Source organism: Plasmodium yoelii (assembly GCF_900002385.2).
Source record: "Plasmodium yoelii strain 17X genome assembly, chromosome: 13".
NCBI classification, from domain to species: Eukaryota; Apicomplexa; class Aconoidasida; order Haemosporida; family Plasmodiidae; genus Plasmodium; species Plasmodium yoelii.
The window spans coordinates 1,685,653-1,706,775 of NC_036185.2; the positions used below are offsets into that span (position 1 = coordinate 1,685,653).

Below are 21,123 nucleotides of genomic sequence, written 5' to 3' on the forward strand. Positions count from 1 at the left end.
TGTGTAAAATTGTGACTTGGGCACTGCTTGATTTTATGGGAATAATTTTATGTGTCATCATAAAAATCGCTATTTTTTTTCGAAGATTGTTTTACATTATCCAAAAAATTTGCATTTGGATCATCAAAATCTTTGTATTGGTCTCTTGAATTATTTGTGAGTAAATGAAAATTTTGATTTTTATAGTTATTTTTCTTAAAATATGTACTTTTATTATTTAAATAATTTTTAGAATTATTAGAATTATATTTTTTTTCCATCATAAAAAAAAAGTTAAAACTATGAGGGCTTTTATAAAAATATCTTTGCATAATTTGTACTTCAGTTTCCGTAATCAATCTCATTTTAATTTGATTATGTTTAATAAAAATATGATTAGGTACATCAGTAATGTTATTAAAAAGTTTCATACATTTTGCACATCTAATTTCTGTTTTACTTATACCACTATCAGTGTTACATTCCTTTTTTAATATATAACCCTTATTTAATATTTCTTTAAATTCATTAGTTTGTTCGATATCAATTATTTCGTTATAATTTTCTTTTATTGCTGCATTAACTTCTTGATCAAATTTTGCAACCCATTTAAGTTGACAGTAAGATATTTCTTCATTTTTAAAGAATTTATCTTTTAGTAGTTGTATCTCTTTATTTGCATTTATTTCATCATCACCTTTATTAAAATTATCGCTCTGATTTACTTCATTTATTAAATTGTATTTATTATTTCCAGAGGAATGAATATTACTGTTTTTACCATTCATATAATACCCTAATTTCTTAACATTATAATTTTCATAAAAAATTGGAATTAAATTTGTATAAAATGCATTATCCATATTAACTCGTAAATAAAAGTATCCACATTCTCTAACCATTTCATCATATGTATTAAATTTTCTAGCAGAATAATAACAATAGTTATGAACAAATCTTAAATACAAAATTAAGATGTCTAATTTTTTTCGTGTATCTAAATTTGTGTTTTCTTCAATTATTTCAATAATGTAACTTTCTTCACCATCGAGTTTATCTATATTGTCCAGATCGTTTGCATTGTTCGATTCATCATTATTATCTTTTTTTTTTCTTCCTCCTTTTTTTCCCGTACCTTTACCCTTTGAAACAGTTTCCTCTTTTGGGATATCTTTTTCTTGTGCCTCATTTTCTGTTTTTCTTTTTTTTCTTTTATCTTCAAAATTGTTTTCTTCTGTTATGCTTTGTATAAATAATGAGTCAATATGACATGATCTATCTAACTTCCTAACAATGTTTTTAGCATATTTATAATCTACTTTTATTCTTTCATCATGTGAACATATAGGTGGACACAATCTAAAATCTAAATAGTGATAATTATTTCTTTTTACATTATTAAAATTCCACCCCCGAATATTAATACTATGTGCTTTTTCACGTAAAAGGTTTAATAAGTCATTCATTTTAGTACTTTTTTTAAAATATATATTTGCTTTTCTATGAAAAGATGGAGAAGTTGATAAAGAAAATGGTCTTATTTCTTTACTGTTATATGTATCCCATATATTTATATTCAATGCATCATAATCTAATTCATTTAATTTTTTTATTATATCAAATTTGTTTATTCTAGTTGGTATATGATCTACATGTAAAGCAATAGTTGATAAATAATTTACTATTTTTATTAATATGTTATTATTTTCATTTACATTTTCAATTTTACATTTTATTTTTTCTTTCCATATATTAATTTGGTATATATTTTCTTTTGTCATTATTTCATTTGTATTATTTTCTTTTTTAACATTGTCATTATCACCATCTTTTTTATGTTCAACTTGTTCATTTTTATCTTCTTCATCTTTTATATAATCTTTTTGAGTTTCATTTTTTTTTATGTCATTTTCGGATTTTTCTTCTCCAATGTTTGTATTAACTTCTAAGCTAAAATTATCAAAATTGTCATTATTATATAATATCATAAATTCCTTAAAATTATTTTGAGCAGATTTAATATTTAACTCAGCTTGTTCATTCATATATTTGACTCGATATTTTTCGATAAAAAAAGAACTAGTACATTCATTATTGCATATGATTTCTAAATTGTTTGATATACTTTCAATAGCTAAATTTTTTATTTCATTTGCTATATCATCTATTGTTTTATATTTTTTTATGTCGTTATAAAATTTCTTTATTATGTCTGAAAATACATATTCATCTATGTTATTATTTTTTTCTTTTTTAAAATGATTTATTAAATATTTTTCAAATTCTTCATCACTCTCAAATTCAATGTTTTTTTTTTTTAATTTATTACTAACGTCTTTAGTTTCTTCTTCATTTTCCCCTCTTTTTCTTTTTTTGTCATTTGATATTATATCATCACTTTCTTTCATTTTCGATGTGTTTACTCTTTTGATATACTTCGATGTTTACTTGTTTTGTTCGGTCTTTCTTTTTTTATATCGTTGCGTATTTCCTTACTTATTTGACTAGCTGTTTTTGCTCTACAAACATGTATATATACATACGTGTGTATTGATGTGATTGAGTGCGCATATAGATATAGTATAATATATATGTATTGTTTATTTTGTACGCACTATAGTTACTATTATTAATTGTTTCCTCTTTGTTATAACCTTTTTTATTTTGCAAATAAACTTTAAAACATAACTAGGGATATTTCATTCGAAAGTAATAAAAGATTGAAAAAAACAAAGTAGCTAAAAAATGTATATTATAAAATCATTATGCAATTAGCAATATTATATATAATATATACACAAATATGAGAAGGGAAATTAGATAAATCAAACTACAACTCACTATAGTAATAAATATATATTATTATATAACATTTATCATATATGATACATATAAAAAATGTACATTAATATATGTAGTATGTAATTATGTATACCTTAAAAATGATGATAATACCCCCCCAAAAAAAATTGTTATATATATAATAAAAATAATAGCTATAAAATAAATAAATAAAAATATATATTAATTAAAATAAATTATAATAAAAGAAATAAATTTTTTTAATAAGGCATATATAGTTTCCAAAAATGAAAAAAATGCATATATGTAGCAAAATAATAAACAATGGTATCTGTAAAATTTAGGTGGCAAGAAATATATATTACATATGTATATATATATTATATTTATGCTTATGTGAATATAGTAAACAACTACATAGTTCAAAAATATGTACTATACATTTGGAGTATTTAAAAAAAATAATGATTGTTTGAAATAAAAACAAGCCATATGTATCCCAATATGTTTTATTTTTATATCGAATTTTTAAGTTAGCAAAGATTTCAAATCAATTATCATTTTGTAAATACATATATAAGCAGTATAACTTATATAACACTATTTTTATTAATAAATATGAGGACATATTATTATATGCGCAAATATTAATATGTCACAATTCCTTATAATAAGTCATCATTTGTTCATATTTAAAGATACGTACATATATATTATAATAAAAAAATATATAACCTTTAAGTGGGGATTAGATATTTTGTATTATTATTGTTTTAATTTTTCATATATTAAGAATGTATAGAAAATATTTATTATAAATATAATTGCTTCATATGTCTGATGTTCAAAAGATATTCAACTAATCAATATTATATCTTATTCAAAATAATAGTTATCAGTTCTCCATTATATAAAATAAATATTATAATGCTTTTATCCGATTATAGTAATTGTCATATTTGTATGTCTTTCTTTTTTTTTTTTTTACGCTAATACTTTATCAAAATAGTGAAATGCGAATTATTCTATAGCAGATTATGCCAAATATAGTTTATTACACATAATTAAAAAAAATAAAATAAATAAGTAATAAGTAATAAATAATAAATAATAAATAAAAAAATACATATACTATACTAGAAACCTTTTTATGTTTGTTCTAGGAGTATTACATTTAAAAAATTCAAATAAAAAACAAAAAGTCTCATTTATATATAAAGCGAGACAATATTTTTGCTGCCAAACAAAATAAAAAATTATTATTTTTCGTTGGAATATCAAAACGAAGAAATTTATGTCTAAATCAGGATATTTATCTGGATTCATTAATTTTCACAAATTTCATATATATATATATATATATATATATTTAAGAATTGTATGTACATTGAAATTTTCCTTACCACTTCAATTAACTTTTATTTCTATTACTTTAATATAAACCTCAAAATTTATTTTTTGTTCATAAAATGGTGAGAAAATGGTATGATAAATTGTGTGTGAAGGTATAGCACTAATAATAGCCAATGTCATTTTTTAGTAAGGTTTATTTTAAAAAGCATGTTAATATTTTTGTAAATTATACCCTTTTATATTTCAACATTTGCTATTCCTATGTTTTTATATTTCCCTACTTTTTACGCTTAATTGGAGTTTGCTGTAAATATCTATAAACAATTTTTCCTCGTCGCTGTTCGAAATTTAATTTATGAATTTGAATTTTAACAGTATCTCCTAAATTAATTTTAACTTTATTAATTCTTAATTTCCCAGAAATAAAACATAAAAATTTTTCCCCATTTTTAATACTAACTATAAAATTTGTATTTGCTAAGCATTCTTCAACTATTCCATTCATTTCGATTACATCACTTTCTTTTTTTTTTTTTATAATGCTATTTTTAAGATTATTATCTTTTAAAATAAACCTTTTAATCATTTGTTCCTTTTTATCACATAAGGATAATTTTCTTTTATTTAAAATTCCCATGTTGGGAGTCAGACATGTATCCAATTTTCCAACATTATTAATAAAGAAATTTTTGTTCAAACTTACCACACTTGTTAAATAAATTAAATGGAATACACATAAAAAAAATATCATAAAAATAAAATTACAATACATGTATGTTTTTAGGATATTAACTCTGTTGTTGTATATATAATGTTACAAGTTTATCAAACTAACAAAAAATAACTACAATACTTGCTTATGCAAACTTTTGTATATTGTGTCCAAATAAAAAATATATAAGTGATGCTCTTTACCTTTTGGAAAATATTCCAAAAAAATCACACACTATTAGTTTTCCTTTTTACATTTTTTTTGGAGGAAAACATACTATTGCTACAATAATATGTTTTATTAATCCTCTAACTAAAAAAATAAAAATATGATATATATATTCTTCCTTCTGCACTATCTTGTAGCCTTTCTCATAATTAGTAAATAAATATATATCAGTCTCGATTTTAAAGATTATATAAAAAATTATAGAAATTGTATTTTTTTCCTCCCAAACGAATGCACAATGTATTATAATTAACTGTGTATTATATTATTGTATACAAAATAAAAAAAAATATGACGAGGAAATACGAACCCTCTTATATTAATTAAAAATATATATCATAAAATAAATAATTTTTATCTCATCCTTATTTTTATCTTCAATTTTTTTGTTTCATTTATTTTTTTCCCGCTGTGAAGTATGTAATCATTTTGCCGTACTGCAATAATATTATTACGTATATATATTCGCTTAATCTTATACATTAATTTTGATTATAAGTTTTATGAAAAAAGGAAATATTTTTTATGATCAAATTTTTTTAAAAATAAGTTACTAGCTTTCCAATATATCAATTATTTGATACAGCTTTTATTTGTTCATATATTTAAGGGTGATTTTTTTGTTTTTTGGAGGGATTATTCATCATGTAAAAAATATTTGTATATTTTTATGTCCTATTTTTTATTACCATATTTAAGATATATGTATTTTCCGTATTCCTTAAGTACATTTATTGAAAAATTGAAATTAAAAACGTTAGCGAATAAAGAAGGATTATATGTATACATTTTTATAATCACCAAAATATTGTTCTCTCAATATGTTATTATAATTTGATATATATATGGGTCATGTTATAGGGAAAATAATATAATGTAATTTTTTTTTACTCGGAAATGTTTATGCATAAACTATTTCGAATAAAAAAAAATGAAAAAGGACGACCAAATAATATCACCGCATTAAGTCAATAATAGAAAACAAACAGATACATTTTACATATATAATACATATGTACCTTTTCGTTCGAGTTGTATACATGGGACAAAATTATCAAATTTAAAAGCCGCTTGAAAAAATGAAGAAAAATTACAACGTAATAAACAATGATGGTGAAGATGATATATATAAGTATAACGAAGGAATTCGATACAGAGAATATAAGAAAACTATTAAAAATATCCAAATGAATTTTGAGCAAATTTTAAGTGATTGTAAAGACAATTTTAGTTATAATGAAAATGATCTATATAAAAAAAAAGAAAATGAATTAAGTGAAATAATTTCTGATAAAAAAAAAAAAGTCGAACAGCTAGAAAGTTTACATAAAGAAGGGATACAAAATTTACAAATAATGCAAAATTATTTTAGTCATAATAAAACATATGCTTTAGAAATTTCTAGATATTTAAGTATATTTGATAAATTTAAAATACAACTTCAAAGTGTTAGAGCGATTTTAGATAAAATATGTATGTATAATAATATTCTATATAAAAAAAAAAATTCTCTCACACACCATTTTAATAAAGAAAATGGAAATAATATCAGTAATCATATAAATAATGTAAATCATGTATTTAAAGAAAGAAGTGCATTAGAATATTCTCTTAGTGAATTAGATAATATTCTATCTATAGGGAATCAAACTAATATTAAATTAAAATTACAAAATTCATATATTGTTAACCAAATAAAAAAAATTAATATTATTAATACCCATATACCTCAGATAAAAAAAATATTAAAAAAAATTAAACACTATAATTTAAAGAAAACTATAATTTTAGCAATTGTGATAGCTCTTTGTATATTTGTTTTTTTTATGTTCAGGTAGCTGTCTACACTATTTAAGTTTATTCATTCAATATACACTTTTTTTCATGTATTATTTTGTATGGAATTATAATCTTACTATAATGAGAGCATGCAAAATATGACACACGAGGAATATCTCTATATATAACATAAAACCGTACTATACAAAGTTCTATATATTTAGATATATACATAATTATTATCACTTGTATGCTATATTTTTGATAATTATTTTATTACAATATTTTACCCCATATAAGAAGTTGCCACAGTAACAGATCCTTATATTAACTACATTTGCATGTATGAACACACGTGTAAATTACTATTTGAGCAATGAATTTCGATGCTTGGAAAAAGTTATATTTTTTTAATAGAAATTTAATGATAATATTTTTCTTTTGAACAGCACATGTATGTGTGAATATGATCACATGCTATGCTGTATTTTTTTTGTGTGCGTATTATTCGTTTTTTAATAAAAATAATACAAAACTAACTATGTTTATATTTTTATATAAATATATTTTGTCAAATTGAAGATAAACAACATTTGTTATTTTTTTATTAAATCACTTAAAAAATTGATATAAATATATATACATACTTTGATACAAATCGGTATCAAAAAGAGAAATTTTTGTAACATTCGGAAATGCCTAATCATGTGTATAATATGTGGGGGTACGATTAAAAGGTTTGAAAATATATGGAATAAGCAAATAGGCGCACATATCCTATAAAAAATCAATTGAGCTTCAAGCCCCAAATAACATGCAAGTATAAAATATATGTGCATACATATCAAAAATGCCTATATAATATGATATAACAAGCATATAAATGATTGTTTTACAAATATATATTTCACAAAACTGGGTTCAAATCAGTTTGACTTTCCTTCACACAATATTTGACTTTATTCGGGGTATTCAATTGTATTTCGGTGTGTGGACATTTTTTTTTTTTTTCAACAATTAAGCGAACTGCTTTAATTTTATGATCATCAATTTTGAGATAATTCGGATAAGGTTGGCCATAATTCGTAAATAAACTCATACCAGTATCGATAAGAAAATAATGATTATTACAATAAGAGCCAATTTGGTGTGATGGTTGTCTAGTATGCCCAACAACTAGATATTTAGCATCATATTTATCTAAAATTTGAAATAATTCTGAACATTTTTCTTTTTCATAATAAGGTACACTTCTGGAAATAGCATCACTCCATAATACTCCATCTCGACTTAAATAATTTTGAAATGAATCATATTTTAATATTTTGCATTTATTTTCTATTTGTAATCGAGTTTTTAAATTTATATCATTTATACTAAACTTTGATATTAATAAATTTAATCCTCCATGTGTAAATATGATATTGTTAACTTTAACCATAGGTGGTAATCGTATTAATCTTTTATGATATTCTCCATAAGGGTTTACAAAACTATGATATCTATAATTAATATCATTATAAAAAAACATTTCAATTTCTTTTGGATTTACATAATTAAAATAACCACATAAATTTAATTGTTCATGGTTTCCCATTATTAATATTACCCTACTATTTTTTTTTATTGCTTCTTTTTGCAATTTAAATAAAAAGTTATAAATTATTGGACCATATATCCCACGATCGAATACATCACCATTTTGTACTAATAAAACATTATTACCAATCCAATTATCATTTTCATCGATTAATTTTGAATGCCTTAAAATGAGTTTCAAGCTTTCTATATCTCCATGTATATCTCCTATAGCTATAATTTTGCCATTCCATTTTATATTATCATATTTATTATAATATGAACTATCTAATTTTTTTTTATCAATCACTAAATTTTTAAATAAAAAAGGATGTTTAGAACCAGGTTTACTTTCACCCTTTTTAACTATTGCAATATATAGCAACAACAATATGTATAATGCCTTCTTAAAAATCATTTTTACCTCTCTGTGTTTATACATGTATATATTCGAGATGCATCATTATTTTTTTCAAAATATGTTTATGTTACAAATAGCGAATGTTGCACCTGGCTAGGTAGATTCAATTATTCTATTATTTTGTCTTACACATGCAAATTTGTATATACTTTATAAACTGTTAGGTTGTCAACTTGGTATTTGTTTTCCTCAATATGTATACATATGCATATATATATATTTGTTGACAACTTTATTCAATATTAACTTCAAACAAGCTTATATTAAAATAATCATACAGTTATTGATATAAAACATAATTTTATATCTTAACAATGGATACTTCAATATTTATTGTATTTTATTGTTTCTATTTTTAAATATTCACTAGAAATAAATCACAATACATAAATGGTGACATAAGGGTCCCCAAAGTGAAAACATGTATAACCGTTACTATTCCAAAAGGGAGAAATACACACAAATTGTTAGTTGAAAATAATATTCCTTTTTTAATAAAAAATAAAATTAAATTAAAAAAATAATAAAACTAAAGTGATATATTTTTGCCCTTTTTCTCCTTTCGCATTAATATGCATTTTATATAATTTTCCGTGCTTTCACTTCAAAAATTTACATAATTAAGCTTGCAAATATTTACAAATAAGCTAGTGCATATTTTATCTTATGGTATTTTTTTGCATAAACACATATATAGTTGTAACAATATATATGCTAATATTTATATTTTTTTCACAAAGTTATATTTATATTTGTTTGATAAACAAAATTGCATATAGAATTAAAAAGGCTACACAAAAAAAAATGAAATAAAGAAATGTGAAATTAGCAAAATAAAGTGAAAATGCTACATATAGAGGATATATTAATTCATTTATTATCCATATGCATTAAAAATTAACAAAAATAATATATAAACATGGTGATAGTAATAAAACAATAATATATACATAATAGTTGAAAAATCTTAATATAAAATACTTTATCGATATTTAAAGAATATAATTCATGAAAATACGTATAAGCGTACACATATGTAAATAAATATAAAGATAATTAACAAACTTTTTCAATCATGTTTGTTTGCACACATAATTAATATCAAAATAAAAGTTTTAATTGTGATAAAAAAGGCAAATTCATATTTTTTATTTTTATAAATATTAAAAAATGCACATTAAATTTTGGTACTTAATTTCTCTTATTCCAAAACGTGCGCATATATATGTTTATTTTTGTAATTCATTTTCAAAACATGTTGTACAATAAATAGGATCAACTATATATCATTCTTAATTTAATAAATTTCTGCTATTAAAATCGCTCTTTAAGTCTTTTAGCAAGTATGTTCAATTTGTTGAAAATTTTTCCTTGAGTTGATCCAAGAATTAAACTACATATAGAATATCTAGCCATTTTAATATTATTAAAACTACCTAATATATGTATTTTATCACCTGCTATTACTATTCTTGTTTTTGTTGCATTTTCAATAGCATATTTAGTTGATCCATTGCTACCACATATTCTACCAATACATCGAGATAAATGATCTCCTTTTAATATTTTAACATCTTTTATTTGAAAACTTTCAATATATAAATCATCTATTCTTAATAATGCTAAGGCATCTTCAATGCTGAATCCAAGTAAATATGCTTTAATATAATCTGAGGATTTTTGTAAATTATTTTTATCTTCTGTTAATTTGCATGTTCTTACTTCTATTTTATCTTTGTTCATACGTATTTCTAATTTTAAATTTGTTACAATTGGCTTTATTAATTCAAGCCAATTATTTTTTACTGATGATATTCTTTGTCTAGGTATAGTTATAATTCTCATTTCATTTTTATTAATAGAACTATCATTATTTTTTTTGATATTTTTAAATATTAATTTGTTTTTTACTTTTTTATTATTATCTGTACCATTATCTTGCAATATATTTTCTAGGGTCAGAACGTTTCGTGTTTCTTCACCATTCACGTCGTTATCATTTTCCTTAATTTGTTCTTTAGTTACATTTTTCCCATCATCCCGTATAGCCGTCGAGTTTTTAATAATTCTTTTCGTCATTTTGTCTCCTATAAATTCGTATTTATCAATATATATATATATTTATTTGTTTAATGACCATATAAATAGCAAATTGTAACTTCTTTTATGTACTAAGTTTTAAATGCTATTTCTTCAATGTCATTTAATTGAGTATTTTTATTTTTTAAAAATTATGCAAAAAATTGTATGTATAGTTATATTGTGATAAGAAGCATAAATATTTCAATTTTTTATCATTTTTAAATATATATAACATGCATTATAAATTATATTGCATTTTTAAGAAAAAAAAATGGCTTTGTGAATTTTAAAACACAAAGAAAATTACTCATACTATTTTTTATCAAAAAAAACATATTACTTTTTAATTTATTAATTAAAATTTATTTCCATTGTTCTACATTTATATGTTAAAAAATAATATATTATATCCATTTATATATAATATATTCATTTATTTTTTTATATGCATTCTTAACTTTTTTAAAAAATATTTTTATTCTCTATATATGCCTTTTGGTGATAGTATATACAGACTTTTCAATTGCTACTACACCAAAAAAATTTATAAGTAATAATAAATGCTACAAAATTAATTATGTTGTGATAAAAATAAATATAAAATTAATAAAACGAAAATTAGTTACAAAATAAAAGGGGCACTATTAAAAAAAACATAAAACTGGCAAATGTACTCCTTTATGTAATTGATAATAATTTGAGGTATAAATTTCGATGTAATCTTTTACGAAAAATGCAACTATATTGATATATAGTCTTACTGAATTTGTTTTTTACTTGGCATTTTTTCTTTATAAATATATATATTATTTAGTATAATATAATAATGCGACATTTCAAGGATATTATCCAATAATTGTAAAAAAATAAGTAACAGTTATGTATTTATAAAAATATTAAGTATATGCTTCATTTCATTGGAATATATTTTGGTCATAAACTTTCAAAATTTTTTTATAAATTTGTAGCATTTTTATATATATTTTTTGACATGCGTAAGAGTAAGAAATACAACCGAAACATTTTCTATATTTTATGCTCCTTATATATTTAAATTTTACATACTAAAAGGCTAAATAATATATTAAATCGTTATTAAGTTTATAAAAAAATCGTATGTAATAACTATTATTAGTATAAAAAAATAAATAATGTAAGATAAAAGGCAAAAACTATGTAGAATAAACAATTTGTTGTAATTAAGAAAAAATGGTATGTAATTCACGTGATAAATCTTAAAATGAATTGATTATAGTATATGCCAATTAAAATCGAAAATTGTCTCTTAATGCGAAGTTTCAAAAAAAAATGAATTAAAATAAGCAAATTCAATTAAATCTTCAATATATATGTATACAAATTATAAAAATTACGGCAAACACAATTATGTTTTATTTTTCGGTATCTTTTTCTATACACACGCTTCTTTACTGAACCAAATGAAGATATGAAAAAAAAGTGTTTTCAAAAATATCTGACTTAAACGAATAATTAATCAACATTTTTAAGACGTCATCATATATATTTTTTGATATATTTATTATTTCTGAATTAGATATTTTATTCTCATCACCTTTTTTTTTCAAACAATATAATACTTTCATTACTTTTTGAAAACATATAGAATTTTCATCATAATATTTTTTTGTATTCATTATGTTACAAATATACAACTTTTTAATAAGGATTTTTATTTCAATCATTTTGATTTTTTCATAGCTTTTTAAGTAAAAAATTGCTATGTTATGTTTTTCCATTTTGTTATGCATATATTCGCTAAGGAATAATGAGTCATTGTAGCTTTTAAAAATGTTATTGTTTTTAAGAAGCATTTTTATTTTATGCTTAAACAAGTAAATCTTTAAATTAAAATTCTCACAATTATTATTATCACTATTAACATTATTGTTATTTTCCAAAGTATTTTTTTTTGCACACTTTTCAAAGTGATCCGTTGTTTTTTTTTTTTCATGAAATAATAAATTTTCTTTATATTTGTCTGGATTATTTTCTATTAATGGATATTTGGGCTTATTATAATTTAATAAAAAAAATTGATTAATGTTAATGTATTCATCTTTGTTAATGTTTTTATTTAATCCACATAAAACCGCATTCATATTATTGTTAATTTTTTTAATCCCATTATTCATTTTCGAAAAATTAGCTATCGAGCGATTTCTTTCATTTTCCAAATAACCCAATGTATTGTAACAAAATTCACAAAAAAAAAAATACCTATATTTTTTAGCTTCGTTTCTATTAATTACTATATTATAATGATTTATTAAATTATAATTAAAACATAAAGAATTTGAAAATATGTAAATGTTATTATCAGTATCTTTTATAGACTCCCATGAAACTGTTTCACATTCCTCACAAAATGCATGATCAAAAAAATTAGGTATATTTAAATACACATAAGGCATTATAAGATTAATGTTTGTATAAAACATAATGTTTTCATTGCATACTTTGCATTGTATTATGTTTTCTTTTAATTTTAGCATGTTGTCTAATTCTCTATTTTTACATATATCAAAAAAACTGCTATTTTTTCTATTTACAATTATTTCTACTAATAATATTATACTCAATTTTTTATTCAACACAAAATTAATTGATTTAATCTTTCCATTTAATATTGTTAACATGGAAGGTAGCATTATATATTTACACATTTTTTTTTTTTTCTCTTTTAATTGTATATTAATCTCTTTGCTAAATTCCCCTTTACTGAAAATTTCTTGTATTTCTAATATGCTATTTAAATCACAAAACTTATTATTTTCGAATTTTGTTTTTTTTTTCTCCTCATTCTTCCCCTTTAATGTTTGAAATGTGTTCATTTTAGTTTCATTGTTATTATTGTTACAGTGTATGTCATTTTGTTTTATTTCTACGGATCGTTTTTTCATTTCATTTTTTTTCGTTCCATTTTCATTCTCTGTTTTCGTATTTATACATTTATCTGTACATATTTTTTCGTCAATATCTAAATTTTTATACTTTGAAAAATATATTTCCTCCTTTTTTATGAGTTTATTATATCTCAAACTGTTGAGACTGTTATTATTATTATTATATTTTTTATAAGCATCTTTTTCATATATTTCATTATGTTCCCTTTTTTCTATATGAACAGAATTGTCTTCCCTTTTGTTAACAGAATAATTGACGCAGTTTAACTGAATTTTTTTGGAAGGGAAAGCATTTTGTGCTCCATCATTTTCACCTTTTATAGAAGATTCTGCATTGTATGAGTTATTTTTGTCTGAACATTTTTTTATTGATAATATTTTTTTATCATTCTCAGAATAATTTTTATGATTATATATAAGCGTGAATTTAACTTTATACAAATGGAAATTTTTAATATTTTTTTTTTTTTTGATTATAATAGAAGCTTTAACATGATTTAAAGCAATTTTGGAAGTGAGTAAATAGTTAATAAATGATTTTGTGAAAATATCGAATTGGATATTTAGTGACACAATATTTTGCTTAACATAATATTCAGCATATTTCATTATTAAATACACGTATCAAAAAACAAAAAAACATAATAATACTAAATTGGCGAACCAGATTAAAATTAAATACAAAAAAAGGATAATAAATCTTATTTGTCGAAAAAAACCCTTTATAATAAAGTAAATCTACATATTTTTTTGGGTACTATACCCAGAAATAATATTACATATAAATGATATATTATGTCAATTAATTTTTCATTGTAATATTTCAATTTATGTTGTATTCATTTTTTTAAATTTGGATTTCTAAATAATACTACTTTTTCTTTATATTCAATCTATTTTTTCGATCTTGCGTTATATATTCTACAAATAGCATTTTTGCTATCTCTATTATTTTTTTTTTCACAATTTAGCTATGAATATGTTTATATTTTTCTTTTTTTTTACAAGAAACAATTTTATAAAATATTACAATCTTTTTTTCACTCATTGCTTTTATATATCGCATATACACATAAATAATGTAGTGTGAGATTTTTCATTTTCTTTCATTTTTATTTCATTTAATTCATATCATTTGAAATATTGTTTATGAGTTATATTAAACAATATAAGCGCATTTTGATCTAGCATCTAACATAAAATTACAATTTGAATCATCAAATAATAATTTATTATATTACCCAAAACAGTAACAATATAAAGGAGACAAAAAAAACAATAACTACTTTTATAATTATTATATAGTATTTTAATAGTTATTTTTGTGTTGTTATTTGTGTGTATTTAATTTAAGATCAGCGTTTGTAATATTCCGCAACATTTTTTTAGAAAAATGACAGATAAAAATGTATTCATGCTAATATAGAAAATCTACATTTTCAAAGAAAATAACCAAATATAAATAATTATAATGAGAATTAACATTTACATAATATTTATTTAATAACTCGTTCTTTAAATGAATAGTTGTACCATTGGTAAATGCTTCATATAAAAAAATGTTACTAGTTGTATATTTAGCAATATAGATCAAATAAATTATATGTAATATATTTTTTAAAGAGAAAAAAAAAATATAATAAACAAATTAAATATTACATTATAAATTTGATTAGTCGAAAATATACAATTAGGTATAAATTATTATATATATAATTATAACATTTTAAGTGAGTTTTTTATAGGAGTATATGATTTATTGTAAAATAATTGCTGTGTATTATATATATTTTTTTTTTAGAGTAATCATAAAAATATACTAAAAAAACATCGATTAAAAATTGATTTAAATAATGGAAAAAAATAATAATTATATATTAAAAAAAAAATTAAAACCTGTTCGCCAATTCTAAATTATTAAATCTAATTTTTGAAAAAAAAATATATAGCTAGCTACACATTAATTTTTTTTAATTTTCAAATTTAATATTATTAATTTTTATAAGCATAGACCCTAATTTTTTTTTAATATATAATTATTGTATACAACGTTTTTAGAACAAAACTTGGCAACGACATATAATATATATGATTCTATGCTTAGTAATGTTTTCTATACTATATATCTGCACGTAAGTAAATAAATAAAATATAAATATAAATATAAATATATATTTAATAATAATCATCAATGTTATTTTATTTTTATAATTACCAATATAATGACTATTTGTTCGATATAACTTGTAACACAATATAAATATAAGCCAAATATAATTGCATCACATATAGATCTATGCATAAAAAAATTCTAAGAATATATTTCGGAAAAAAAACAAATTTAATATTTTAACTATCTTTATGAATAACTAAATTATATTCATTTATTATGGCCATTTATACAATTTTCTCGATATTTCGCTTTCTTTATTAAATTATTTTATTTATGCATATATACATAGAAATTTGATGAACCAAATGCATAGAGTTTTATATTTTATTAATAGTGAAACTTATATAAATTATTAAGTAACATGAACAAAATAATAACTTATTTTTCTTTTATACTGCTAATGCAGTATTCGCTTATCACATGCAACCATGATAAGGTTACTAAAAAAAAAAAAAATATATATATATATAAATATATAAATGCATGATAAAATAAATGTGTGCAAAAATTAATATTATTCAATACATTTATAAAATTGTTTGAATCATAGTAAAAGTATTAAATGCGATAAAATAAAAAAATAACTAATCAAATATTATTATTATATTTCATTTTTATATTATATTTTTTTCTTTATAGAAAATCGTTAATTTATTAAAAAGAACATATGAATCTTTCCAATCTTTCCCTTTAAAAAATAATAGTGGAAATAGAATTTTATATGAACTTAAAGAATCTCTATATAACATTGAAAACGGAGAGACATGGGGCGATCTTGTATCAAAAGACAATGAAATTTTTGGGGGAAAAGATCATATATTATCTGAAAATTATACAAGTGATAGTGTTAATTCAAAAAAGGAAAGCAATTTTTTGGAAACAGGTAAAATATCGTTAGTAGAAAAAAATGGAAATGTAAATTACAAAGATTATTTTGACAAATATCAGGTTAATGAATGTAAGGAAAAAAATAAAAATGAAATTCATGCTTGGATTTGTGATAATGAAAAACAGAATTGCATACCAAGTAGAAGAATCAATTTATGTACTAAAAGATTGGAGATTATTCCAGACACAATAAAAATACCGGATAATAAAACGAAAGAATTATTAATGGATTATTTTAAACAATTTATATATAAAGATGCAGCACGTGAAGGAGAATTGTTATTAAATAAATATGATGACAAAAACAATAATGAATATTGTAATGATATGATTAATAGTTTTGGAGATTATAAAAATATTGTTGAAGGGACAGGCTTGAAAAATGTAGCAAATGAAAGTTTGTTAGAATTAAAAATTCAAAACATATTTGGAACCGATGATAATGCTAAAAGGAATAGAAAAACTTGGTGGAAAAATCATGAACATATTGTATGGAAAGCTATGGTATTAGGAAAAAATTTTAATGAAACATCAAATTATAAAAATGTTTGTACTAATTATAAATTAGAAGATTATCACTCACAAATTGAAAGATGGACTAGAGAATGGATTCAAGAATTCAGTGTACAATATTTTAAAGAGGCAAATAAAATAAATAATAAATGTACTAAGAAAAGTAATATATCCACAGAAAGTATATGTATTAATAATGAATGTAAAAATGCGTGTAATACATATGAGGCATGGATAAGTGTAAATAAATCTAAATGGGATACATTATTACAAAGATTTTCGCAATTTAATAAAAGTTATTTTAGTGAAGAAACTTGTAGAGATAAAGCATATAATTCTTTAATGATCGAATTTAAAGAAGCATATGAAGCTAACTTTGAAAATGTTATTAATCTTGATGATGATCATTATACAGGATTGTGTGTTTGTTCTTCTGTTAAACCCAGTAATACTCCTATTAATAATAATTTGGGTTACAAACAAACTCTCGAAACTCAAAATCCAACAGATGCATCACAAAATACTTTATTTCCACCCTTTAGTACTGGCACCGAGACTGATTTGTTTAAAGAAGATGACGATGATAATGGTGGATTTGACTTATTATCATACAATAATGCTGACGCTCAAAATTTGAGAAATAGCACACCTACTGATCAGGTTGGTGTTAATAACGAACAAAATAAATTAAATCAAAATGCAGAGAGTAATAATAAATACGAATTACAAATTATGGGAAATCATGCAAATAGTGATAATACCTATCACAATATAATTATACCATCACAGGAAAATAATATATATACTTCAACTCCTGAATCTGTAACTATCAATCCAACTTCAACTTCAAATACAAATGAAAATCAAACTCTAACTCCTAATTCAACTTTAACTCCAACTCTAACTTCAAATTCAAATCCAACTCAAATTCCAACTCAACCTCAACCTCAATTTCCAATTCCACCTCAACCTCAATTTCCAATTCCACCTGAAACTCAATTTCCAATTCCACCTGAAACTCAAATTCCAACTCCAACTTTAAATCCAAATGCTACAAATAAAGGGGTTAAAGAACATCATTTTAACACTAATGGAATAGAAAATGGAAATACTATGAAAGATCAAATGAACATCCCCCCAATAAAATTTAATATAGATCCTAAACATGATAATACTATAAATGGAGGTTTTAGCAGAATTAATAATGATAACGATAGTGAAAATGCCAATAAATTGGGAATAGATGAATATGAACATAGAGACATTAAAAAAAGCAGGGAAAATATAATAATGCTAGCCAACGAAAATGTATGCAATGGCAATCCAGGTTTAAAATACTGTGAATCTATAAATAATAAATATTTTCATGGAACGTGTTCAAAAAGTCAAACCCAAAATCTTTGTTGCTCAATTTCAAATTATTGCATAAAATTTTTTAATATAAATTCAAAGAAATATTATGATTGTATGAATGAAGAGTTTATGGCCCCAGATTATAACTGTTTTCAAAAAGAGAGCTATTCAAGTAAGCGCCAATTTTTAGAAATTACATTGCTTCATTAATATAGAAATTGTATATGCCACTAATCCTTTAATTGTCGTTGATATTTCATTACATATACATATATATATATATATATATATATATATTTAATTATGTGCTTATTCAATTTTTTTTATTATTTTGTTTAGATCAATACTACTATGCAACAGGAGGTATAATATTTGTAATCATATTCATTTGTGCGTCCATCGGTTTTTCTGGAAATAAGTAAGTTAAAAAATATAACGCAATATATTTTCCATTAATTTCAGAATAGTTTGTGGTTAACCCCGTCTATAGAAGTGTTCATAATACAGAAATGTGTAAGTACACACACATATATATATGTATACATTGACTTTAAAATTTCTTTCTCTTCAATAGATCTGAAGAAGAAGCATTCAACAATTATGAGGAATACTTATATAAATCCTATAATCAATCAACGTTGAATAACGGTAATATATTTAATTAGAAAAATATGCGTTTGCACACATAATTATGGATATGTAATATATTAACAAAACAGAAACATTCGATGGATTTATTTTATTTTGTATTCCCTTATTTATTTACTTTTAATTATTAATTTTTCATTTAGGTTTTAAACGTGTACAAGAATATATACCTGTAGATTTTTATTAACAAAATATTGAATTGAAGCCTTATGCTCCCACCTAACTTATATATATGTATATATTGTTTTTATATTTTTTTGTGTGTAGCATTTTAATTGTATAATATTTAAATTGTACCTTATGAATTTTATTTTTTTATTTTTTTATTTTGGTTAAATGTTGTTTTTTTTGTTAATATTTGTATAATTCAATCTATTGGTTTTATGCTTAGCATTATTTTTATTTTTTTATAATATTTTATTTTGATTTATTATTCTTCAAATTATTGTCTCAGTAAAGTTTAATTCAATATATACTTTTGAATCGATTAAAAGCATATATATCTTAGAAAAATCGAATCCTGCCATTTTCGATAATAGATTATGTTTAAAATGTGCTAAAATGTAAGTTTTTAATTTATACAAAGGGTTATTATTTTTTTATTCACAATAAATCCACATAATAAAATAATGTTTTTTTTTGAAAATTATTACATAAAAATCAAATATTATATAGATTTGTGCTATTTTTTTTTAATTAAAACGCGTTCAGTTGAAGTGTACAAATTTTACTATTGAGCGTTATTACATATAAAATAATATATAAAAAAAGAATCAAAAATAATGTAAAAATAATATAAAAATAAATAAAATACAATACCAAAACAAAAAAAAATTTTAAGTTCAATATTATCGTATTATTTAATTTTTTTACTATGGAAGTGTGAATGTAGATTTTTTCTTTTATATACCACCAAATTATATGAGTTTATGTAGTATGTTTTGCATATATTAAGATATAATTTCCTTACGTTCTTATTATCATATCATAATTTTTAATATATGAAAACATAAGGTTGCTTATGCTTATTTTTATTTTTCAAGCACCTTAAATATATTTACATATATATATATATTAATTTATTTATTACATGATGGTATGCATAATCTTATTTTTAAAATAAGACACATTATATATCCATTATTAATACATACGCTAAGTTAAAATTTTGCACAGATTTAAATGGTGAAAAAAAATTGCATATTTCATATATATGAAAAATTATATATATATATTACATATTTCATATCTCTCTCTCTCTATATATATATATAAATTAAGCTGTTCTCTATATAATCATTATATATGAAAATGAATAAATCTACATTTATTTTCCTATTTGTATGCATCACAATTAATTAATTTTTTATGTAGATTATTGTATAATACAAAAAAAATACATTTTATTTTTTCGTTTTTTTTTTGAGAATTGTGTAACTGTTTTGAAACTTATTATACACGTAAAAAATAAAATACGTTTAATTTGTGCCTATTTTCGTTTAAGCGTGTAATTACTGTGCACATATAGTATTATATAATTAAAAAAGCTGTAAACGTTTTTTTACAATAAATAATATACTATATATATATACATGTATAATATATACATAAATTCTCACGTTTTGCCTTTTTTAGATTGTATAAAGATATCACAATAAAAAATAAATTTAAAAAGATAAGGAAAAAACGT

At 21.5% G+C, this 21,123-nt stretch overlaps 7 protein-coding genes across 7 annotated transcripts; 2 read left to right on the forward strand and 5 right to left on the reverse strand.

Annotated features, from left to right (window-relative positions):
• Positions 1–47: 47 nt before the first annotated feature.
• Positions 48–2,387, reverse strand: PY17X_1336800 (zinc finger protein, putative; the record flags this gene model as incomplete). The annotated part of the gene is made up of 1 exon (XM_719554.2): positions 48–2,387. One exon carries the CDS (start codon positions 2,385–2,387, stop codon positions 48–50), a length of 2,340 nt encoding a protein of 779 aa, XP_724647.2.
• Positions 2,388–4,411: 2,024 nt separating this feature from the next.
• Positions 4,412–4,906, reverse strand: PY17X_1336900 (translation initiation factor IF-1, putative; the record flags this gene model as incomplete). The annotated part of the gene is made up of 1 exon (XM_022957163.1): positions 4,412–4,906. One exon carries the CDS (start codon positions 4,904–4,906, stop codon positions 4,412–4,414), a length of 495 nt encoding a protein of 164 aa, XP_022813626.1.
• Positions 4,907–6,153: 1,247 nt separating this feature from the next.
• PY17X_1337000 (conserved Plasmodium protein, unknown function) lies at positions 6,154–6,912 on the forward strand (the record flags this gene model as incomplete). The annotated part of the gene is made up of 1 exon (XM_022957164.1): positions 6,154–6,912. One exon carries the CDS (start codon positions 6,154–6,156, stop codon positions 6,910–6,912), a length of 759 nt encoding a protein of 252 aa, XP_022813627.1.
• Positions 6,913–7,760: 848 nt separating this feature from the next.
• Positions 7,761–8,849, reverse strand: PY17X_1337100 (serine/threonine protein phosphatase; the record flags this gene model as incomplete). Its single annotated transcript, XM_718739.1, has 1 exon — positions 7,761–8,849. The coding sequence occupies one exon, from the start codon at positions 8,847–8,849 to the stop codon at positions 7,761–7,763; it is 1,089 nt and encodes a 362-aa protein (XP_723832.1).
• Positions 8,850–10,166: 1,317 nt separating this feature from the next.
• Positions 10,167–10,931, reverse strand: PY17X_1337200 (pre-rRNA-processing protein PNO1, putative; the record flags this gene model as incomplete). Its single annotated transcript, XM_022957165.1, has 1 exon — positions 10,167–10,931. The coding sequence occupies one exon, from the start codon at positions 10,929–10,931 to the stop codon at positions 10,167–10,169; it is 765 nt and encodes a 254-aa protein (XP_022813628.1).
• A 1,430-nt stretch (positions 10,932–12,361) lies between these two features.
• PY17X_1337300 (conserved Plasmodium protein, unknown function) lies at positions 12,362–14,467 on the reverse strand (the record flags this gene model as incomplete). The annotated part of the gene is made up of 1 exon (XM_022957167.1): positions 12,362–14,467. One exon carries the CDS (start codon positions 14,465–14,467, stop codon positions 12,362–12,364), a length of 2,106 nt encoding a protein of 701 aa, XP_022813629.1.
• Positions 14,468–16,392: 1,925 nt separating this feature from the next.
• PY17X_1337400 (erythrocyte binding like protein) lies at positions 16,393–19,620 on the forward strand (the record flags this gene model as incomplete). The annotated part of the gene is made up of 5 exons (XM_022957168.1): positions 16,393–16,467; positions 16,671–18,957; positions 19,125–19,203; positions 19,360–19,433; positions 19,577–19,620. 5 exons carry the CDS (start codon positions 16,393–16,395, stop codon positions 19,618–19,620), a joined length of 2,559 nt encoding a protein of 852 aa, XP_022813630.1.
• Positions 19,621–21,123: the final 1,503 nt, after the last annotated feature.